The sequence below is a fragment of the Hypanus sabinus genome, chromosome 17 (genome assembly GCF_030144855.1).
Source record: "Hypanus sabinus isolate sHypSab1 chromosome 17, sHypSab1.hap1, whole genome shotgun sequence".
Classification (NCBI taxonomy): domain Eukaryota; kingdom Metazoa; phylum Chordata; class Chondrichthyes; order Myliobatiformes; family Dasyatidae; genus Hypanus; species Hypanus sabinus.
The window spans coordinates 73,229,626-73,255,027 of NC_082722.1; the positions used below are offsets into that span (position 1 = coordinate 73,229,626).

At 41.5% G+C, this 25,402-nt stretch overlaps 1 protein-coding gene across 1 annotated transcript; it reads left to right on the forward strand.

The window, feature by feature from the left end:
- Positions 1-805: 805 nt before the first annotated feature.
- On the forward strand, positions 806-3,394 carry LOC132406606 (uncharacterized). Its single transcript, XM_059992414.1, has 2 exons — positions 806-1,070; positions 1,349-3,394. Exon 2 carries the CDS (start codon positions 1,516-1,518, stop codon positions 3,085-3,087), a length of 1,572 nt encoding a protein of 523 aa, XP_059848397.1. The 5' UTR covers positions 806-1,070; positions 1,349-1,515; the 3' UTR covers positions 3,088-3,394.
- The last annotated feature ends 22,008 nt before the right edge of the window (positions 3,395-25,402 follow it).

Consider the following 25,402-nt stretch of genomic DNA (forward strand, 5'->3'; position numbering starts at 1 on the left):
CAAGAAATTCACCATTGCTGTACAAGAGATTTTCTTGGTGTGCTGCCTCAGCCTGATCCACAAATAGGAGGGTGATTGGGCCCCCAAGCGAAAGCCTGATTCAGGGTGCAGGTTAAACACATGAATCTCTCAGGAGAAGTGAAGTGGGATTCTGATTTAGGATACAAATCCCATCGCATTCCCCTCAATGGCTTTTCAGTCCAGATCCAGGATTGGTTTAAAAAATGGGGATGGGGAATATGAGAAGATTTTCACTCATTCACCACAATATTGGAACTCAGGAAACACTAAGGAACATTTTAAATGAGTGGGAGAACACTACTCTCATTCTCATCATCATGAGCAGCACATTAACAATTCAGTCTGGAACTGGAGTTCAAATTCATTTAATTTTCACAAGCACATTGAAACACATAGTGAATGAAATGAGTCATTGGTGTTAACAACCAACATGGCCTAAGGATCCAATAGCATCCATCATCAGGAAACCTCACCACCCAGATCATGTTGTCTTCTTGCTTTTGCCATCAGGAAAAAGGTCCAGGAGCCTCAGGACTCACACCACCAGGCTCAGAACAGTTACTGCACCTCGACTATCAGGCTCTTGAACCAGTGGGATAACTTCATTCAACTTCACTTGCCCCTTCACTGAACTAATCCCACAACCCATGGACTCGCTTTCAAGGACTTGATATTTATTGCTTATTTATTTATTATTATTATTTCTTTCCTTTTGTACTTGCATGGCTTGTTGTCTTTTGCACACTGGTTGAACACCCATTTTGTGTGGCCTTTCATTGATTTTGTGCTGTCTTTACGACAGTTATTTAGTTTATAATATTTTCGCTTAGTAATTCATTCAATAGTATTTTCTAGTTAGAATTAGAAGTGTTTAAAGTGTATTCATTGCATGTAAAATATATCGGCATGCGATGACGTCACATCCGGTTTCGCCGCGTCTTGTGGGAAAACACCGGTTTGAAATTAGCGCGAGGGTGGGGGCTTTCCACGAGGCTCACCTGAGCACAAGCAGTTTTGCAGGCATGAGAAATCACAGTGAGAGCAACGCTGTAAGTTAATAGATAATCGATATATTGAACTAAGATATTAATGCTGATCCTGTTAGAGGTAACGACGGTAGATAATGTTTATGCTTTCGTTAGTTAAAGAGTCGCGGATAGTTTGCATGGAAGTGTATTTAAAGTAGTCAATGGAGCAGGTAAACTCTCCCTGTATACTGCACCTTAGTGTAATGTAGTTATAGTCACCTTTGCAAGTATTTACACTTGAAATGTGATATTAAGGAAGGAACAAATACTGTATCAATCTTGTATTGTTTTATCAACAGTTTTCACCATATGTTAATGTGAAGAGTGAACAGTAAATGGTTAATCTTACTGCGATCTGGTTCTTATTAACTGTGGTTTATCCGGACGTTAAATTCGGCGTTTCGTTACACCCGAAGGAGAACGTGACAGTGAAAAAGCGGCATTATCAGGTGTTTCAAGTGCTGCAATGTCAGCTCGATCCGGGATCAAGTCGATGGCGCCCAGCGACAAGGGCAGTAGAACGACATCAAGTAAGTCCACACAGGCAAGAGCCAAGGCAGAAGCCGCCAAGGTGCGACTGCATTACGCCAAACAAGAGGCAGTTTTGAAAATGAAACTGGCCACCAAAGAAGCCGAAATCCAGAAAGAAAGGGCCGCCAGAGAAGCCGAAAGGGCCGCCAGACAAAGAGAAGAGGCTGCCAGAGAAGCCGAAATCCAGAAAGAAAGGGCCGCCAGACAAAGAGAAGAAGCCGCCAGAGAAGCCGAAACCCAGTTGGAAATGGCAAAAATATCGACAGAGTTGCAAGTGCTGCAGCGAGAAAGAGAAAAAGAAGCTGCCATGGCGGAAGCAAAGTACATAGAAGAAGCTGAAGGGTCGCGTGATCTGACCGCAGTAAGATCTACTTTAGAAAGGACCAGACTGGAACGCACAAGCGACTATGTACAATCTCAAATAGACAGGCAGGCTCGTCTCCCCTCTCCATACGTATTCGATAACTTCCCCAGCTACGAGGAACCTCAGAGAGTCACGATTGCATCACATCCATACGAGGAAGGAAATTTACCCTCACGGCTCCGTGATGAAGTCAAGAATGAAAGAACCGACAACGCTCCTTCACCCCCACAACAGGACGGCGGGGAGGGAGAGGTTCACTCCAGGACAACAATTGTCAGCTCGAACTGTACAGAAGTTTGCGGTCAAACTCAGTCAAGCCGTTCTTGTTCCGAGATCTGCCTCACTGAGGTGTACCCTAAAGAAGCACAACAAGACATTACCAAGCGTAAAGTAACCGACGAGACGCTAGGTCAGTCAGTTTTCGTTCAAACCGAGCACGGAAACAAACTTGCACAATCAGCTCAAGATACCATTTCTTTAAAACCCAAAGACACCAAGGTCTTCAGAGATGAAGCAAATAATGGGGTTGCCCCATTGCCAATCAGAGAACCACGCCAGCGCTCACCAGATAACAAAGAGCAGGCAGTCAAACGGTTCACGTCCTTACGGAAAACCCGGAAAAGGAAACCTGAGATGCAGCAACGCACCCGATTGGCCCACGAGGTACTGTGCACCCTAATGGCAGAGGTCACAGCCATTATAAACGCACAATCATTCCTACCTGTGTCTTCTGACCCAGAAAACCCCTTCATCCTTTCGCCATCAATGCTCCTTACACAGAAGGCAGGAGCACCTCCTCCACCAGGAGACTTCTCAGACAAGGATTTGTACACAAAGCAATGGAGACAAGTCCAGGCTCTGGCAAATCAGTTCTGGCCTCGCTGGAGACAAAAATATCTACCTTTGTTGCAACAGAGACAAAAGTGGACAGAACCCCGAAGGAATCTTCAAGTTGAAGACTTAGTCCTGCTCAGGGACAAGCAAGCCACCCGCAACAGCTGGCCAATGGCCAGAATCACTGCTACATTCCCTATCGGGGATGGACATGTCAGGAAGATCGAATTGAAGACTACCGACCAAGGCGATGTGAAAATTTACCAAGGGCCAGTTACAGAAGTTATTCTACTTCTACCCAATGACTGATTAAGAGACTAAGTTTTGTACTCTGCTCATTGTGACCTTACGAAGGTCAAGCGGGGAGTGTGCTGTCTTTACGACAGTTATTTAGTTTATAATATTTTCGCTTAGTAATTCATTCAATAGTATTTTCTAGTTAGAATTAGAAGTGTTTAAAGTGTATTCATTGCATGTAAAATATATCGGCATGCGATGACGTCACATCCGGTTTCGCCGCGTCTTGTGGGAAAACACCGGTTTGAAATTAGCGCGAGGGTGGGGGCTTTCCACGAGGCTCACCTGAGCACAAGCAGTTTTGCAGGCATGAGAAATCACAGTGAGAGCAACGCTGTAAGTTAATAGATAATCGATATATTGAACTAAGATATTAATGCTGATCCTGTTAGAGGTAACGACGGTAGATAATGTTTATGCTTTCGTTAGTTAAAGAGTCGCGGATAGTTTGCATGGAAGTGTATTTAAAGTAGTCAATGGAGCAGGTAAACTCTCCCTGTATACTGCACCTTAGTGTAATGTAGTTATAGTCACCTTTGCAAGTATTTACACTTGAAATGTGATATTAAGGAAGGAACAAATACTGTATCAATCTTGTATTGTTTTATCAACAGTTTTCACCATATGTTAATGTGAAGAGTGAACAGTAAATGGTTAATCTTACTGCGATCTGGTTCTTATTAACTGTGGTTTATCCGGACGTTAAATTCGGCGTTTCGTTACACCCGAAGGAGAACGTGACAGATTTCATTATGATTATTATGTTATTATGGGTTTATTGAGTATGCACACATGAAAATCACTCTGACCCTCTCCAATTCTGATCCTTTGATGAGGACTGGCTCATGGACCTTTGGTTTCCTCCTCCTGAAGTCAATAATCAGCTCTTTGGTATTGCTGACATCGAGTGAGAGACTGTTCTGGCACCTCTCAGCCTGATTTTCAATCTCCCTCCTATGTGCCGATTCACCACCACCTTTGATTCAACAGAATGACATGAACTGGTTTCTCACGTACCAGGGTACAGTGTCTCACATACGAGAAATACGAGAGATTCAGTAGATGCTGGAAATTGCAAGCAACTCAAATAAAATATTGGAGAAGCTCAAGTCAGGTGCTTTTGGCCAAGATCCTTCATCGGTCCTGGAAAGGAAGGAGGCAGAAGCCAGAACAAGATGATGGGGGTGGAGGATATGTTTTGTATGAAAATGCTATCCATATAGATCAAATGACTGTGGAACGGACTGAGTTAGAAGAAGATAAAACCATAGCAGGGCAGATGAAAGTGTAACAGCTACAGAGAAAAATGTAGTGCCAGTAAACAATAAAGTGCAAGTTCATAGTAAGATGGATTGTGAGGTCAAGAGTCCATCTTATTTTACAAGAGTACAGTTTAATAGTCTTATAAGTAGTTATCAGACTGAATGCACCCAAAGTGAGTTTCAATCCTCACATTCACAGTGCTGGTGGATACAAGACTCACCTAAATAATGCAAAGATTTGACCAGAGATCATTGTGGTTGACCACTGATGACTACAGACACATAAATAAGACCCTTTCTACAATCTACCGTGCTCTACCTGGTCTGCAGTTGATCAGTTAACAAAGCAAAGTTGGTGGTGCATTCTATCACAGAATCAAACACAGGTTTATTATTATCACTGACATATGTCATTAAATTTGTTGTTTTTTGGCAGCAGTACAGTATAGGCTTAACATTGTTACAAGTTACAGCATTCCAGATTGTTTAATGTCATTTCTTTACACGTGTATGAAGAATGAAATAAATATTACTCCAGATCTGATGCAACACAAAAAAAATCCCACAAAAGATAAAGAACAAAATAATAATGAGAAAAAAAAACATGCAATGAAGAAAAATGCATAAGGTAGCTTATATACATAGGTTGACTGTATGTCTATAAAGTGACACTAGTCTGTACATAAGGTGACTGATGCAAAATTACAAAGTACTGGTGGACTTAGTGGGTGGAGGTGCTGATCAGTCTTACTCATGAGGGAGAGGAGCCATTGTTAAGTCCGGTGGTCCTGGCATGGGATGCCAGTTAGCCTCCTCCCAGATGGGAGATGGACAAACAGTCCTCAAGCAGGGTGTGTGGGATCCTTCAAGACGAATATACAGTATAGTGTAAAAGATGAATAAGAAGGAGATAGACAATGATGACATTAGTTTTCTTAAAGAGACATAAGCATATGAGAAAATTCATTATGATACAGTTCATTTTAAAAAAAGGAACATTCACACATTGGTATTGGTATATTATTATTCAATGTACTGAGATTTAGGGAAAAAGTTGTCTTGCTTACTGTTCATACAGATCAAATCATTACAGTGTGCATTGAGGTGGAACAATAAAGCAATAACAATGCTGAATAAAGTGTAATGCTACAGCATAAGTACAGAGTAGGTAAATGATAAAGTGTAAGATCATAACAAGGTAGGTTATGAGATTAAGAGTCCATTTTATCATTCAAGAGGTCTGTTCAAGAGTCTGATAACAGCGGGATAGAAGCTGTCTTTTGTCTGTACTAATGCATATCAAATAAAATAAAAACACGCATGCAGGAGGTGAAGTTTAACTGGTGTATTCACGTTTCAGTGAGAGAGAGAGAGAGCAGGTCAATGTGCATGCATAGACAACAGATCAATGAGCATAGGTAAGTTATCAGTAGATAAGTAGTGCTAAGGGGAGTCATTACTCTAAAAGAAATAGATCCATACATTGCACTTCCTCCCCCTTTAGATTAATGTAACATAATACTGTACATGTAACAAAATATTAAATTTCTCTTTAACAGCCTATATTTAAATAAACATGCTTTCACAATAATAGTCCATAACTAACTTCACTACACTGAAGTTTTAGTCTTTCTGGTGGCACTCTGTTTCCCACAAGATAGCTCCTTTGGATCTCCGAAGTGGTATTAGGTTTGACAGGTGTCTTGTCAAAGACAACTTTCTGTGTTGCAAGTGTCACTGAGAGATAAGTCCAGTGACTGTAATATGTCCATCTTGTTGGATGCAGTTGACTCAGGTTTGTTGTTCAGCAGACTATCCAGTATTTGGTCTACATGATGTCTCCATGTATGATCTCCAATATCCAATGTGTATATCAATGGTCCAGTTCTTGTAGTTATCCTACTGTGTATCCACTTATCCCCTCTGTAATCACATGCTAGGACTTCCTGTCCAACCTTGAAATTCCTTGCTGATTCACTTGGTAACTGGCTGAACTGTTTATTCTGCACTTTTCTGCTTAGAAATGGTTTCAGGAGGTTGATGCAAGATCTCAGATTCCAGTATTGCAGGGGTTTGATTTGTCATCGCATGAACAGAATTCCAATACTGTACACAAAAAGGGAAGCTGTCCACTTTGTGCTGTAGAGAAGAGTCCTCCTTGTTTTGATCTTTAATCGACTTCCTTGAAGGTTTGTTCAAACCTTTCAGTTAAACTGTTCATTGCTGGTGGTGAGGAACTGGTTTGAAATGTCTGGTGCCATTTTTCTTCATGAATAGTTTGAACTCTTCTGACGTGATTTGTGGAACTTTGTCATTCACAATTTGTTCAGGGAAACATTTCTGGCAAAGATAGTCCTCAGAGCAGAGACAGTCTTTGCTGAGGTGGTTGACTTCATTGATATGACATCCGGCCACTTCGAATGGAAATTCACAGCAATCAAAAACATGGAGTCCTTGAATGGCCTAGTGAATTCAATATACGATCTTTGCCATAGTAAAGATTGTATATTGTCCACTCCCTTGTGGGGGTGCATATTGAACATTGTGGCATCCCAAACAGCTTTTGGTCAAGACTTCAGTCTATCTATTCCTGGCACCACACAAAGCTCCAGGAGAGACTCTTCATATTGACTGTACCCAGGTGTCATTCATGCAGCTTTTCTAACCCTCTGATGTGCAGTTTAGAGGGAACCACAACACGAGACATACTATCAGTGTTCTTTGACAAACCAACAGTTGATCTCATCTCACTGAGAACTCTGGAAACAAAGGATTACCATGAACTGGCCATCCTTGCTTGATGATGTCATAGATGTTTGACGATGTTGTGTCATTCCTTGTTTCCTTTTGTATTTGTTACTGGCAACTAGTCCACCAATGTTGTGCGAAACACTTCTGTTGGGTCACAGTATGAAGACTTTTCTTCTTCACTTGCCAACAGTGGAAGATGTGACAAGCTGTCACCAGTACTGTGTTGTTTGGTACCCTGGAAATCTATATCATAAGAGTGGGCTCCTAGGAAAAGTGCCCAAAGTTGTAAACAAGTCACAGTCATCACTGGGATTTCCTTCCTGGGATTTAAAATGGACACAAGGTGTGATCTGATTAAATGGTGAAGCAAGTTCATAGAACACAGAAGAGTACAGTGTGGCGAAAGACTCTAGGCCCATGATATTGTACTAAGCTAATTAAACTAAGGATTCTTAATCCTTTCTTGTTGTGTCTGTGCACAGCTACATACACATTAAATAAATGGATATACATGGAAGATGGCTTTAACTGGTGCATTCAGTGAGAGAGAGAGAACAATGTGCATGTGTACATGTGCAAACAACAGCACAAGCATAGACAATGGGTCAATATGTAGTCATAATTGGGGGGGGGAGTAAACCATTGTCCTAAAAGAAATAGATCCATACATTCCACTTCCTCTCCCTTTAGATTTTTGCAATATAAAACTGTACATGTACAAAACATTCAATTTCCTTTTCATAAACCCATATTCCAAGTAAACCTGCATACACAATGACAGTCATAACTAACTTCACATTTCTAAAGGTTCAGTCTTTTGGGTGGTGCTCTGTTTCTTTCAGGATAGTGCCTCTGAACCTGCGGAGTGGCATTGGGCTTGTTAGGTGTCCTTCCTAAGACAATTTTCTTGGATATTAGTGTCAAGTTGCTCTCAGTGACAGAGATAAGGCTGGTGGCTGTAATGTGTCCATCTTGTGATTTGCTTCAGTACTGCTCTGCAGTTTTAGGCATGACAGCTCACCTTTTCCAGACTCTGTGTTGTCTGATTCTGTTTTGTATTCAGTCACTTTATGCATTTGTTTAGTTTTGGATTGAGCAATCAACTCAGGTGTGTTCTTCGGTTGAGCATGCTGTATCTGGTCCACATGACATCTCAAGGTCTGATCTCCAACATTCATTGTATAGAGCAGTGGTCCAGTTGTTTTAGCTATCCTGCCAGGTGTCCATTTGTCTTCTCAGCAATCATGTGCTAGGGCTTTCTTTCCAATCTTGAAGCTCCTTGCTGCTTTACTTGGCAACTGGCTGAACTGTTCATTCAGCACTTCTTTCCATGGATCTAGTTTCAGAAGATCTATGTGAGATCTCTGGATACTGTTCAGGAACAGCACTGCAGGTGTTTGATTAATCATCGCATGAACAGAGTTCCCATACACAAAAACAAAGTTATTCACCTTGTGCTGTAGAAAAGTGTCCTCCTTGTCCATCACTTTAATGGATTTCATGAAAGTTTGGATAAAGCTTTCAGCTAACCCGTTCATTGCTAAGTGGTGAGGAGTTGACTGAAATGTCTGAAGCCAATTTTCTTCTGATATGTAGTGTGGTCGTGTTATGATACGGCAACAATGAATATAGAATTGAGACAGGTTTTTTATAAACAAAGAAACATTTATTTAAAACTCAGCTGAACAACAAATGAAAAGTAAACAAACTACTAACTTAACCGGAAGTTAACTGCTATATGGCAACTTGAACAGTTCTTAAAGTGATAAATGCAAAAGTCCAAGAGATTTATACAGTCAATTAGGCGAGACTTCCCTGAAGTATTGAATTCCTTGACGACGTGACGTTACTGCTGATCCTAGCCGAAATATGCATCAGCCGAAGGATTTACAATGAAGGAAATAAAAACGGCTTAAAGGAACTGACCTTCCTTGGCGAATAACGCTGCATCTAACCCATTCCGCTCTTATGGCAGGGATTATCTCAGATGCAGGTTACTAATTCCTTGAATGAAGATTAAATAAGGTCAACCTTGTACAACCGACGACGACACCAACTTTACGCGATCCTTCGGGTTTTCCATACTTCCATAAATCTTCACCCTCCGACTGGACTGAAACTGGCAGTGTTGTAGTGAAACTGCCAGAAATAACCTTTGAGACCTAAAATAGAAAGCAAAACTCCACTTTAAAAAAAAACTGCATTATGAGACGAATACGCAGCATAACAGAGTAACTGACGAATTGAACAACAAACTGATCTGTGTCACAGCAAGGCTTTCCCCTTTTATACCTTTTGAAACAGGCCATCACATGACCTCTCACTGTTGGGAAAACTACATCTCCCCACCATCACAAGACCATTACATCATGCTCATAAGACAGTTACAAGATACCCACAGGGTATGTAACCGTTGTCTCTCAAAATTTGTTCTGGTAAGCCATTTCTGGCAAAGATAATCCTCAGAGCAGACACAGTCTTTGCTGAAGTGATCGAGTTCACTGGTGTAACCTCCAGCCACTTTGAATGAGCATCCACAGCAATCAGAATCATGAGTCCATGAATGGCCCAGCAAAGTCAATATGTATTTTTGGCATAGTGACGGCAGCCACTTGTACGGGTATAATGGTAACTGTGGGGGTGCATTTTGAACTTTTTGGCATCTGTAATAGCTTTTGGCCAAGACTTCAGTCTGTTTATCTATTCCTGGCCCCCACATGTAGCTCCAGGTGAGACACTTCCTCTTGACTGTATCCAAAAATCCATCGTGCAGATTTTCTAACACTCTGGTGCACAGTTTAAAGGGAACCACAATAGGAGATCCACATATCAGTGTTCTTTGACATACTGACAGTTGGTCTCATCTTGCTGAGAAATATGGAAACATGCGCTGGCCATCCTTGCATGATGATATCATATTATTTGTAGTCCACCCCTGAAATTATAGACAAAGCTGACCCTGTATCCAGCTCCATTTTCACTTTTATACCAGATACATCTATTGTGATCCATATTATATTGTGATCTGCTTCAGTAATACTGTGCAATTCTGGGCATGACAGTTCATCTTTGTCAGACTCTGCATTGTCTGATACTTTTTTTTACGTTCAGACAGATGATGCATTTGTTTATTTTGGTGTTTGAGACATTTCACTCCATTGTGCCTTTTGTCTGACTTGTACATTCTCTCTATGTGACCTTGTCTGTGAAACTTCCTGCAGACTTTTTCTTCGAATCAACAGTTAATGGTATCATGAGAGGATTTGCCACATCGATATCATCTTTGGCTTTTTACACCATTCAGGGACACTTTATGTATTTCACATTCCAACCTCTTTTTCCGTAGTTCTGCTGCATCCTTTGCTGGAGTCTCTAGCAATGGTTAATGCCCATTCTAAGGTTTTCTGACCAGTAACCTTGTTTGAGTGCTTTGACTATGCATGCCACATTCAAGCCTAACTCTTAAGCATCAGAAAGTCCATCTCTAAAGTCACAGGACTAGGAAACTTCGTGAGGTTTTGTAATGTATTCAGTTAGACTTTTACCTTTTGAATGGGTCCTTTGTAAAATCTAAATGTTTCAGCTATTGCCGGCAATTTCGGGCTCAAGTGATTTTATAAATTGGTAAGAATTTCATCAAACGACTTGTTTACTGATTCTGCAGGGGTAACTAGGTTATGTAAGAGACTACATTCTTGGTCCCATTAAGCTAAGAAGTGTTGGGGCTCTCTTTTGATCTTCCACCTTGTTTGCATTACAATACAGTTCCATCCTCTCGATTTACAGCTCCCAGCTTTCATTAGCGCTATCAAGTTCATCAATTTTCCTGACTGAAACAATCACCACATTATTTTTACTTTACATTCAGCATGTCTTTCACCATTGCTCATGGGTCCTTTAGCTTTCTCACGCTGTTTAACACTCGCTCTTTTGTCCCGAAACTGTTGGTGCGGTTCATGCTACTTTCTGACATTCATGTTCATACTCGTTGCCAAATTGTCGTGTCTGTCCACAACTGCATATCAACTAAATGAAAGCCCCCACACAGGAGAAGGCTTTAGCTGGTGTATTCAAACTGCAGCAAAGAGAGTGAGAGATCATTGCACATGTGTACACAACTGCACATGTGCAAACAACAGATCAATATGTAGTGCTAAGAGGTGGGAAGTGGGTGGTGCCATTGCTTGAAAAGAATTAGATCCATACATTATACTTATACTTTCAAATGACTCCTGCATCTATCTAAAAGCCACTTAATACCTCTAACCTTGTAATGCCTCTAATTCATATGTTTCTACTGCTTCTCTGGCAGCACATTCCAGCTTCTGCCACTCTCTGTGTAAAAGCCTTGACACTCACATCTCCTTTGATTTTTTTTTCCTCTCGCCTTAATTTCATTGGGCATTACAACTCTAGAGAAAATATATCAGATACCTACTCCATCTGTGCCTTTCATAATTTTACAAACTTTGATCAGGTTTCCTCTCAAACTCTACTGCTCCAGAAAAAAGACAACCCAAGTTGTCTGGTAGAACATACAATCTAATCTTGACAATAGCCGGTTAAAACTGTACTGCACCCTCGAGGGACCATATGGCTTACACTTGTTTCTTCTGGTTTTATTTCTTTCCCTGAGAATCTGATTTTTCACAGCATTCTGCTAGTTTCATTGTCACCGTTATTAGTGCTAACAGTTCAGTAACTGAAGTAACTGAATTTAAATTCTACAGATGTCATGGTGAATTTTGACCTTGCATCATCAGATCTTTAATCTGGGTCTAGTTCAGTAGCTTAACTATTATACCACTGTTCCCACATGAGGTGATTATGCAGAGGAAGTGAATGACAAATGAATCTTTTAGACATGCAGGGGAATAGAAAATGCTTACGATATATGGGTTAATACTGCGTTAAAGAGTCTTTGTTGACTGCCCATTTTCATTATATAGATGTGATGTATAATGCAATAATATGATTGCTTCTTCTTCCTTTGAGATTCTCGTCACCAAATTTATCTCCCTTGATGTGAGAATTTAAATATAAAATGCTATTCCTTTTTCCTGCCTGAGTCTTTATCCTTCATTACTGAGTTGGTGATTATATCGAATATTCATTCACTTTGTATAATCCCCAACTCTTAGAGTCTTTTAGAAGTCTTCCCTGAGCCCAAGATACAATTCTCAGCATAATCCTTGTCTGTGTACTCTACCTCCGTGTCAATTTAATTGTCTCCTAGATTCTCTGTTACACTCTCTACAATACAGTGACATTGGAAACCTGGAGTGTTGAACAGTAAATTTAACATGTGTTTCTATGTAGATCTACACAGTTAAGTCCCTCCACTGCCTGTAAGGAGTTTATACATTCTCCCTGTGACTGCATGGGTTTCTTCCGGTGCTCCAGTTTTCCTCCCACAGTCCCAAAGACCGACAGGTTGGTAGGTTAATTGGTCTTCGTGCTTGTCTGTGATTAGGCTAGGGTTAAATTGGGAGATTGCTGGGCAGTGCAGCACGAAGAGCTGGAAGATCCTATTTTCACTGCATCTCTATAAATAAATAAATGCTATCCTTCAAGTTAATTGTTAAATCTTATACATACATGGTTGGTTGTATAAGATTTAGTATTTGTCATTATAAAAGCAAGGATGCAGGATGCAATGTTGAGTTTTATAAGGCATTATTCAGACCACATCTGGAGTATTACATAGAAATAAAGAAACATAGAAATCTACAGCACATTACAAACCCTTCATCCCACAATGTTGTGCTGACCATGTAACCTACTCTAGAAACTGCCTAGAATTCCCCTACCACACAGCTCTAAGCTCTATGTACCTACCTGAAGTCTATTAAAAAGCCCTATTGTATCTGCCTCTACCACTATCACTGTACATTCCACATACCCAGCACTCTCTCTGTGAAAACTGTGAGTAGTTTTGCCTCTCTTATCTAAGAAAGGGTCATTGGAGAGGGTCAAGCGGAGGTTAATAAGAATGATCCCAGGAATGAAGGAGTTAACAACATGAGGACCATTTGAATGTCCTGGACCTCTATTCAGTGGTGTTCAGAAGAATTGTGAGATCACATTGAAATATATCAAATATTGAAAAGCCTAGGTAGAGTGGACATGACAGGATGTTCCCTATAGTGCGGAAATCTAGGACAGAGATTATGGCCTCAAAATAAAGGTGTGTCTCTTTAGAACAGAAATGAGGAGGAATTTCTTTAACCAAAGGGTGGTGAATCTGTGGAATTCATTGCCACTGATGGCTGTGGAGGCTAAATCATTGGTATTTAAAATGGAGGCTGATAGGTACAAAGAGCATCACAGTCTGTGGAGAGAAGGCAGGAAAATGGCATTGAGAGAGAAAATAAATCAACCATGATCGCAGAGTAGAGCAAATTCAATGGACTGAATGGCCTAATCCTGCTCCTATGTGTTACAGTCTATTTCAAAGAGCAAGCAAACTACTTCTGATGACTTGGACCAAAACCTATCCCTCAACTGGCTTTACAATTATAGATCATTTTTATCACATCCTGATAACTAGATAAATAAACTATTCCTTCCCCATGTACCATGTCTTCATGTCTTTCCTCAGCCCCAGGAATTGAGGAATATATTGTGTAGCATCTGCTAGTGTAAGCGAGTCTCTCAACCACCCAGGCTCTTCTGTGCTTCCAGCAAGAACATAACTGAGCACTGCTTATAATTATTTTTAATTACATTTTTAAACTTATTCATTACTTCATGATTAGCAACTTTTTTTTTAACCTGCCAAAAATTATTCAAAGTGCAGCCAAAGGAAATTAATCTTCAAGAACTGTGACACTTCATAGTTTGGTTAAAAATAGGGGCTTGGATTTATAGTGCATCTCGTTTTCCAGAAACATCTTGCTGGAATTTCACAAACAATTAATTATCTCTGATGGGAGGTGTCTGTTAAAATGTGATGAGATGGCAACTCTCGTTGTCCGGGAAGGGAAGAAAATATACAGCAAGAAAATACACTAAGTTGAGGCTTAGGGAAAGACGCAGAGGAGATGAAACAGGAAGGTGCCAGGATTAGAGGTTGGCCAAATTTGGTTTCTTTTCTCTGGAATGGCAGAAGTTGAGGAGGTTTATATGATTATGAGTCACATAGTTAGAGTAGGCAGACAGTATCTTTTTCCAGTGTAGAAAAGGTCAGTGGTATTTGCCGCATGTAATTCAAAATATACGGTCTGAGAATGTGTTGGTCGCAGCCACAAGTGTTACTTTTTTCTCTGGTGCCAACATAGCAAGCCAACAATTTTGCTAACCCTCATATTTACAAAAGGGGGGAAACTGGACCACCTGGAGGAAACCCACATAGTCATGAAGAGAACGTACAAACTCCTTACAGACAGCGAGGGGAGCTGATCCCTGATCTTCCAGTTCCTCCTGTAAGGTGTCACGCTACAGTGTCACCAAACTTCTTTCGTGTGCTAGGTGAAACAGATTTAAGATGAAAGGAGACAAGTTTAGTGGAGATATGTGGGGCTTGTTTTTCCACACAGAGAGTCCTAGGTGTTCTGAACAGCACACTGGGGCTGCAGTGGAATCAGGTGTCAACCTCAGAGTTCAAAGTTGAAAGTAAATTTATTATCAGAGTACATACGTATCACCATATACAACCCTGAGATTAATTTCCTTGTGGGCATACACAGTAAATCCAAGAAACACAATAAAATTGATGAAAGACGAAAAAAAAGAATCAATGTGCAAAAGACAATGAACTTCACAAATACAAATTAATAACTGTTAATAACTGTTCTTGAACCTGGCTGTGTGGAACTGAAAGGACTTAAATGAGACTTGAAGGACTTACCTCCTTCTTAATGGCAGCAGCAAGAAGAGTGCATGGACTGGATGATAGGGGTCCTTGATAATGGATGTTGCTTTCTTGTGGCAGTGCGCCTTGTCGATGTGCTCAATTGTGGAGAGGGCTTTTTTTGGGTTGAATCCACCACTTTTTGCAGGTTTTTTCATTCTTGGGCTTTGGAGTCCCTCAACCTCAATAAGTATCAGCAACATGAGATGAAAAGTCATTGAGAGTGAGTCCGTAGGCTGAGAAATTAGTTCAGTGATGGGCAAATTTCTGGGAGGGAAGTCACAAGCTATCATGAAGGCGACCAGGATGGCAATGCTTGGTTGTTGACAGGTTGGGTTAATACCTGATTTTCAAGAGCACTTCTGAGTTATGTTCCAGTTGGACTTAGTCCCTAAACTGCTGGAGAAAAGTGTGGAAATATCAGGCGCTGTTTTCCCCTGGTTGGGATTAGTTTTTAGTTCCAGGTGCTCCTGTCACATTTTGTCACCCCATAACCTTATCCTTCACTCTCTCTGAATTATGGAGGACAGCATGTGTATAAACCTCTCTCTCCAGCAGACTTCATCATGACTCCAGTATTTCTACTATTTTTTAGTGTTTCTTAATTGTACATATGATTATTTTATGTTCAATCGCTGAGCAGCAGTGAACCATCTGATTGTCCTATCAGAGTTCTCTTTGGGAACTAGTTGACTTGATCAGCATTTCTGATCTGGCTATTGTTCACGATTGCACTTAATAAAAAAAATGACCTTGAGTGAAGTTATCTTCTCTGGTTTGAGAGCCTGATGGTTGAAGAGTAATAACTGTTCCTGGAACTGGTGATGTAGGATCTAAGACTCTTGTACCTTTTTCCTGATGGCAGCAGTGAGAAGAGAGCATTGCCTGGCAAGTGGGGGGTTACTGATGATGGATGCTGATTCCTGTGGCAGTGCTCTGTGTAGATGTGCTCAATGGTGGGGAGTGCTTTACCATGATGGACTGGGCCATATCATCATTTTTCTGTAGGATTTTCCACTCAAGGGCATTGGTGTTTCCAAAACAGGCTGTTATGCAAGCAGTCAATATACTCTCCACCACACATCTACAGAAGTTTGTCAAAGTTTTTGATGTCATGCCAAATCTTTACAAACCTCTAAGGAAGTGGAGACACTGCCTTGCTTTCTTTATAATTGCATTTACATGCTGGGCCCAGGACAGAGCCTCAGAAATGATGACACTGAGGAATGTAAAGTTACTGACCCTCTCCACTTCTGATCCCCTGATGAGGACTGGTTCATGGACCTCTGGTTTTCTCCTCCTGAAAGTGTAATCATGGTGTTTAAGATGCTATGATATAGACACATAAAAATCCAGGAAATGGAGAGAATTAGGTTATATACAGATAGAAAACAATTAATTTAATTCAGTATCATATTTGGGGCAGGTGTTGTGAGCTGAAGGCCTTGTACCTGCGCTATACTGTTCTACATCCTATATCCTATGTTCTATGTTCCATATTCTACATTTTATGATCTCTCCCAGAAACTTCAGTTGATCAGTTTGTAGTCAGGGTGGCATAGAGTCACAGAATCATGGAACACTATAATATTGAAACAGACCTTTTGCTCCACCTAGTCCGAGTCAACTGAGATGTGTCTTGTCTCATTAACCCACACTTGAAACATTGCCCTCCAAACCCAACCCATCCATATACCCATCCACTCGTCTCTTAAATATTGCAGTCAAACACTCATTTACCATTTTAGCTGGCAGCTTCTTCTACACTCGTACAATCCTGTGAGTAAAGAAGTTCCCCTTCAGGTTCCCCTTAAATATTTCACCTTTTACCCTTAACCTATGACCTCTTGTTCTAATCTCAAGTAGTGGGGGTGATTCAGATTGGGTAGCTGAAACAGAATTATGATTAGACTCAGATGCAGGTTTAATATCACTGACATACTTGCAGTGAAATTTGTTGTTTTTTGCAGCATACAGTGCAATACAAAAATAATATAAATTACGATAAGAAATATATACAGTATTGTGTAAAAGAGTTAGGCCTATATCTATAGCAAGCTTGCCTAAGACATTTGCACATTACCGTAGTAATCTATGTATTGCACCATACCACTGTTTGAAAAAAAAATAAATTTCATGATATGAGTGAGTGATGATTATCCTGATTATGATATGGGCCTTTATTGTGGACTGAGAGTGGGAAAGGGGCAGGGAAATGAGAATCATGGTTGGGAAATGAGAAAGGGAGAAGGAAGCACCAGAGGGTCATTCTGTAATGATCAATAAACCAATTGTTTGGAATCAAATGATCTTGCCTAGTGTTTCAAGGCTGGGGATGTGTGCACCTGTACCAACCCACCCGACCCTGGTGCTCCTTCTCTGCCACCTGGGTCACATCCCTCCCGCAGGGCTCCAACCTTCCCATTCCCAACGTCGTCTGCTCCTGCCAGATTTACAAACTCACTCTTTGCTCCACATTGATATATGGAGTACTGTGCAACAGTCCTAGGCACATATCTATACAGCATGCTATAAGATAGGTTTGACATTACTTACCATGAATGAAGCCATGCAATTAATCAGTCCATATCTATCCAAATACTTATACATCCGGTCCCTTAGAATACCTTTCAATAACTTTCCCACAGCTAATGTCAGACTCACCAGCATATCATTTCCTGATTTTTGTTCAGAGACTTTTTTAATCTCTCATTTAATCCCTCCCACTCTGTCGTGTCTAAAACAACAGAACCCCGGAATATTAAGCTGGCAGTCTTGCCACTCCTACAACCAAGTCTCACTAATGGCTACAACTTCATAATTGTGCATGCTGATCCATGCCCTAAGCTCATCTGCTTTTCCTATGATACTACTTACATTGAAATTTACTTAGTTCAGGACACTAGTTGTACCATGCTCAACCTTTTGATTCCTGACTTCTTCCGAGGTCTTACCAATATCTATCTCCTCAATCTCTCCACTAATAGTTCTGGCACTCTGGTTCCTATCCCCTGCAACTGTCATTTAAATCCCATCGTGTAGCATTAACAAACTTTCCCACTAGGATATTAGTTCCCCTCCAGTTCAGGTGCAAACCGTCCCTTCTGTATAGGTTCCACCTTTCTTGGAATAGAGCCCTATGATTTAAAAATCTTATGCCCTCCCTCCTACACCAACTTCTTTGCCATGTATTAAACTGCATAATCTTTCTAGTTTTGGCCTCCCTGGGATCACAACCCTGGAAGTCCTGCCCTTTAACTTAGCACCTAACTCCCTGTACTCCCTATGCTGAATCTCATCACTCGTCCCACCCATGTCATTTGCATCTATATGGATTATGACATCTGGCTGTTCACCCTTCCATTTAAGAATGCTGAGGACTCGATCTGAGAAGTCCAGGGCCCTGGCACCCAGAAAGCAACATACCATCGGGAATCTTATTCCCACTCATAGAACCTTCTGTCCATTCCCTTAACTAACAAATCCCCTATCAGCACAGCATGCCTCTTCTTTCCTCTTCCCTTCTGAGTTACAGAGCTAGAGACCCGAATACTGTGACTTTCCTCTGTTAGGTCAACTTTGCCAACAGGATCCACAGTGATACACCTGTTGTTAAGGGGGATGGCCACAGGGGTAATCTGCACTGGCTCCTTAATCCCTTTCCTCTTCCTGACTGTCTCCCAGCTTGCTGTATCCTGCACCTTGGGTATAACGACCTCTCTATTACATGTCCTATCTCTCACCCCCTCAGCTTCCTGAATGATTTGGAGTTCATCCAGTTCCAGCTTCAGCTCCTTGATGTGGATTGTTAGATGCTGCTCAGGGTTGTAGTCATCAGGGGCACTGGAGGATTTTCTAACTTCCCACATCACACCAGAGGAGCATTCAACTATCCTGCCTGACAGCTCTACTGTCCTAACTGTGCAGAGATGAAGAAAGGAAGGGGGAAAAAAAACAACCTAGAGCTTTTCTTTTCTTTGCTTTCTCTGACTGAAGCCTCTCCCTACTGAAGCCTCAAGGAGCTAAATCCTCAAGATCTCCATTTTGACCCTGTCTACTCAGATAATGGCCACTGTGCTTGCCCTTGCCTTCCTTTATGTAATTTGCTCTTGCTAATCAATCCCAAACATCAATTGGTTGCTCCTCAAGGCTCTATTACATTGTTTTGACCCACTGCTGCCTTTTCCTTTACAGGCGGTGGATCTGAGTGAAATCCCCTCCTCTCAAGCTTCCAATATCTGGATTGGTTGCAGATTCCAACCTTTTTTATGCCATGGAACAATACCATTATGCAAAGGATCCATGGACCACAGGATGTGAACCCCCCCCCCCACATGTTCTTTATCTACCCGTTAACAAGCACCTGTTAACTGTTGTTAATATAGTTGTCTCAATCACTCCCTTTAGTAGCTTGTTCCATGTGCCGACTGACCTTTGGCTGATAAAGGCTGTTGCTCAGGTATCTATTAAATTTCTTCCCTCTCCCCTTGCACTTCACCCTCAAGTTCTTGATTCCCCAACTGTAAGAAAAAACATGGTGTAGATTCACCTTATTTGCTTATGATTTTACATACCTGTACGCCCACCTATGCTAAAATGAATAAAGTCTGATCCTGTTTCCCTATGCTAAAATGAATGAAGTCCTAACCTGATCTTCTATCCTCCAAGAAGACTACGACCTTGCTGTGGTTTGGAGATTTGTGTGCCTCATTGACCCAGGGGGCAATGTTGGTTGGAGTCAGGGCTTTAAGGTTTGGATATTGATAGGGTGACCCATGCCAAACAGGTCAAAGAGCGGAGGCTAGACTCAGAGTTGTCCACCTTTCCTCCAGGTTTGGGGGTTCAGCTCAGGGGTAACACCTTTGACAGGGAAAACATAATTATTATGGAAACAGTAGTGAAGAATCCTCCTATATCTGAGTGCAATGGTGTTGCGGCATCTCCAGCTGGGACTTGCATGATTGTAGTGAAAACCGAGAGGAAGCTACTGACTTGATGAAGGAATCCCTGAATACTGCCAGAGATGGAGGACCTTCATTGCTGCCCGAAACATCAGCAGCATAATGGGCAGTAAGTAAGTAAGTATTGTTCTTCCATGCTCCAAAGAATGAAGAACATGCTTATTCAACCTCTCTCTATATCTCAGTCCCTTGAGACATGACAATATCCTCGCATGTCTCTTCTTCACTCTTTCCATCTTAGTGGCATGTTTCTGAATGCAGTGTGACCAAAACAAAATACAAGACTTTAAGTGTGGCCTCAACATCGTCTTCTACAACTGCAACATAATGTCCCAGCTCCTCTGCTCAGTACCAAATTGCCAAAAGCCTTCTTCACCACCCTGTCTACCTGAAATACATGTATTTCCTGGTCTCCCTCTGTTCCACTTGACCACCCTGGATGTTATTGCTTGATTAGGAACATCTGCTTAATAATTTATGTAAGGAAAATGACTGCTATTAAACTAGTGCTGCTTTATTCCAATATGATAGGGTGACAAGGCCTCAGGTTAAGGCTACTTATTACTTATTTATTATTTTTTTTCTGTTTGCTCGGTTTGTCTTCTTTTGCACATTGGTTGCTTGTCATTCTTTCTTCTTCTTCTTTGAATGCCTGCAAGAAAATGAATCACAGCATAGTATATGATGACATATATGTACCTTGATACTAAATTGACTTTGACTTTGAACCACTTTGACCTTCTGGTTCTTTTCTCATCACATATTCTGGTTCAGGATGTCCTATGAGCCCAGTCTAATGAAGTCAAATCTTTGAATCAAGGAGAGTTCTACCAATAGAGCCATGACTGATCCATCTAGAGTCATAAATTCATAGAACAATGCAGCATAGAAACAGACCTTTTGGCCCAACTGGTTGATGCTGAACGTTGTACCCTCCCTGCTAGTCCCAGTTGCCCACTTCTAGCCCATAATCCTCCAAAACCTTCCTCTCCATGTACCTATCCAAGTGCCTCCCAGAATGTTGAAATTATACTTACCTCAACCTCTTCTTCTGGTGGCTCATTCCTGGAACTCACTACCCTGTGTGTAAAGAAGTTACCTCTCTGGTCTGTTTTAAATCTTTCCTCTTACCTTGTGTGTGCATCCTTTGGTAGTTAAAGAATTAGATACAGAGCAAAATGATAAAGCATAAATATAAGACTGATGATCCGCAGATCTAAGTAGTTCAATTCAATCCCCTAAGCTAGGGGACACTAGGCTGAGTCCCTTCAGTTTTTGGAGTCGACCATGGATATTGCATCTTAGCTGTGTACGTGATATGCAAATGACAGCAGTACAATATAGAGAGCAAGCTTTTGCCCATGCAGCAGGCTCCCCCTCTGATGAATTCAAGGAGAGACCAATACACTTTGACACCAACGGCAATGCAGGACTTGCCAGTGAGCGTTGAACTGAACATAGGACTGCCTTAGGTAATCCAGCTCCAATTTTTTCCCTGGCGCTTACTTCCAAAGCCTTCCCCATGAGGGTGTGTTTGGGCCATGGAGGTTTGAGATCAGAGTTTTCCTTCTCCATGATAAGCTGCCAACCACATCTGATGAGCCCCATCTGCCCAAATGACTGACTTTAAAGCACCAGTAACCCACTGTGGCCCCCTTTTCTGTCAGTAGAAACGGTTCCACTGGGCTTGGTATCTAAGCCACACATGAAGGCCAGGAGCTGAACTTGGTTGGCAGAAGCTATTTGCGACTCATGCCATTGGGATGGGAATAATAAGTAATGGGAACTTGTCCCTACTACTAGCCCCCCCCCAAAAAAAAACCTGCCTGTGGCTATGGCAACCTTAAGGGACAAGGGGACACTAGACGGGGCCATAACTCAGAGGAAAGGGAAAAGGGAAGCCTTTTGTTTGATCAGCTTTTATTTTTAACAAGACGAGAACTTGATAAATTGCAGTAATAATTGTAACATTAAAAGTGTAGGAGACAACTTGTGTATTATATTCTCTCACAAGCTGCGTCGCTGTAATTATTTATTCAGTACACAGAATATCTTTAGCCTGAGAGATTTGGGAAAGAAATTCTAATTTTTCTTCAAAAATAAGCCACTGTCCAGATAAATGGTCTTGGCCTGAAATGCTATCAGTTTATTTCTTTCCATATATACTGCCTGACTTCCTGAGTTCATCCAACAATTTGATTTCATAATAACTATCTAAGTGATAATGTGTTTGGTTGTACAGTGGGCCCTCAGCACTACAAGAAACAAGATGAGACACAAGAGAATTTGGAATCTGGAGCAACATGCAAATAACTGGAAAACTCCATAGGTCAGGCAGCATCTGTGGAGGGAGGTGGACAGTCGAGGCTTTGGTCAAAATCCTTCAGCTGGCCATGAAGTCAAGGTGAAGGGTTTCGACATGAAACATCAACCATCCATTTTTCCCCATAGATGCTGCCTGAGCTGATGAGTTCCTCCATCTTCTTTTGTTTTGTCGACTGAGTGAATCAACCTGAATTTTGTGCCGGTGCCTCAGGAGCAAGACTGCAATTCACCATCAGCAAGCGATCTGCTGGACCATCTCAGTGGGCTGAGCAACATCTCAACATCTGTGAGGGGAAAAGAATTGTTAGCGTTTTAGGTTTAAACCCTCTGCAGGGAGTCTTGATGCCAGGTTTTGACCTGAACTGTCAGCAATACATTTCTCTCCCACAGATGCTGCTTGACATGCTGAGCTCCTGCAACAGGTTGCTTGTTGCTCCAGATTCCACTTTGACACCAGCGGCAATGCAGGACTTGCCAGTCAGCGTTGAACTCAATATAGGTCTGCCTTAGATAATCCAGCTCCAATTTTTTCCTTAGGGTTTACTTCCAAAGACGTCCCCATGAATGTGTGTTTGGGCCATGGAGGTGGAATCACTTGTGTCGCCATTAAATTCATAACCAGTGAGTTCTAAAGCAAGGAAGCTATTGAATAAATTATTCCAGCTGCCAATCCACCAGCAGACGAGGAGACACTGTCTTACCAAGTAATTAATGGCTCTCATATCTGAAGGTAAGTGGATCAGAGGGCACAGTTTCTGAATAGAGGGACAATCCTTTAGAACAGAGATGAGGAAGAATCTCTTTAATCAAAGACTGGTGAATGTGTGAAATTCATTGTCATGGATGGCTGTGGAGGATCAACCATTAGTTAAAGCTTCATTCGTTCCTTATGCCTGTGTTGTATGATGCGGGCGATCATGGTCTTTCCATGACCATGATTGTTGTTGGCAGTTTTTTTTCTACAGAACTAGTTTGTCTTTGCCTCCTTCTGGGCAGTCTCTTACAAGATGGGTGACCTGAGCCATTATTGATAGTCTTCAGAGATTGTCTGCCTGGTATCAATGGTTGCATAACCAGGATGTGTGATATGCACCAGATGCTCATATGAATATCCACCACCTGCGCCATGGCTTCACGTAACCCTGATCATAGGCTAAGCAGGTGCAACACCTTGCCCATCAGTGATCAGCAGACTAATGGAAGGAAGGAGCTCCTTACACCTCCTTTGGTAGAGACATATCTCCACACTGCCACCCCAAGTTGCTGAGTTTTTGATTAGTAAGTGTGTCAAGGGTTATAGGGAGAAATCTACAGCACATTACAGGCCTTACAGCCCACAATGCTGTGCTGACCATGTAATCTACTCTAGAAACTGCCTAGAGTTACTCCACCGCATAGTCCTCTATTTTTCTAAGCTCCATGTACCTATTTAAGAATCTCTTAAAAGACCCTATTATATTCACCTCCATTACCATCACCGACTATGCATTCCACACACCCACCACTCTCTGAGTGAAAAATTTACCTCTGACATCCCCTCTGTACCTACTCCAAGCGTATTTAAATGATGCCCCCTTATGTTAGCCATTTCAGCCCTGGGGAAAAGCCTATGGCTATCCATATGATCAATGCCTCTCATCATTTTATATACCTCTATCAGGTCACCTCTCATCCTCTGTCGCTCCAATGAGAAAACAATGGGGTTGAGAGGGATGATAAATCAGCCATGATGGAATGGCAGAGCAAAGTCAATGGGCCAAAATGCTTAATTTTGCTCCTTTGTCTTATGGTCTGATGGTAAGGAACACAACATTCTATCCTCTGACTTTGGCACTCACCTTGTAAAACACACACACACACAAACCCAAATGAAAATAGATAATGAACAACAGGTCGCTGATTTGGTTTCATAAAAAAGAGGAGTAAGTCAGGTTGGGGGTGGGGTGAGTTTGTCAGCAACTTAGTGACATATTAGTTACTCTGCAATAATGGTTTAACTATTTTTATCTCATGACAGAGCTGTCCCTTGGGTGAGAGGAACTGAATTACCAAGTTAGTCATTAGGCATGCTGTATACTACAGTGAACCATGAGACAAATCGTGTGTCATATCTCAAGGATTAAAGTGATGCCAGGCTAGCCAGCCTTACGCTCTTCAGACAAGTTTCTGATCCATTCATTGGCTGCTCAGCTGTGCTGTCACAGCTGGAGTTTTAATAGATGGAACAGATTCAATTAACTTGGCGAAAAGCCATGATAGTTTCTTGCGTATAGCTTTCTTTTTTTTACATTCATATTGCACAATGTGGGTGATAGCATTTATTGCTCATCCCTCAGTGCCCTGCAGAAGATGGTGGAAGTGGCCTCCCAACGTTGCTGGGCAGGGAGTTCTGGGAACTAGGTGCAGTGAAGGAGAAGAAAAGGCGACATGGTTTCAGGTGAGGATAGCGTATGAGTTGGAGAGGACCTGCAGGTGGTGGTGCTCCCCTTGCCAGCTCTAATGGATTTGTGCCGACATACAGCTCAAATAAAAAAAGGCTATACCAACAATCATGTAACTGCCTACCTTTGCTAATCCCATTTACCACTGGTTGACTTGGGACTCGCTTTCAAAAACTCTACAACTCTTGTTCTTTGTATTATTTATTTGTTTGTTTATTTATTTTAGATTTGCATGGTTTGTCTTCTTTTTGCACATTTGTCAGTTTTTCATTGATTCTACAATTTATCTGTTCCATTGTGAATGACAGCAGGGAAATGAATCTCAAGATGGGATATGGTAACACACATGCATTTTGATAATAAATTTAAGTTGAACTTCAAGCTTTGATTCAGAGCCTGGTGATTCAAGTGACTGTCCAGAAATGTTTTAAATATTCCAGCAGTGCTAATTTCCATTAACCCTATTAAAGAGTGATTTTCAGATTCCCACAGCACTCAGATCCTTGACAGAGAGTGGCACAGTAACTTAGTGGTTCACGTAATGCTATTGCACTCACACTCTTTGTGAGGTTGTCATAGCTGGGTGGATGCTTCTAATTGCACGTGTCTCAAATTGCCTCTGACTGCTCAGTCTAGCTCCTGGCATTAATGTGTGGCATTGCTACTAAGCCCGATAGAACCACTTCCACAGGCAGGAGAAGGGGCAAAGTTGGATTACTGATGTCTTAAAGCGTC

Excerpts from the sequence above, each read along its gene's own strand:
- LOC132406606 (XM_059992414.1), top strand. The coding sequence starts at position 1,516 with ATGTCAGCTCGATCCGGGATCAAGTCGATGGCGCCCAGCGACAAGGGC.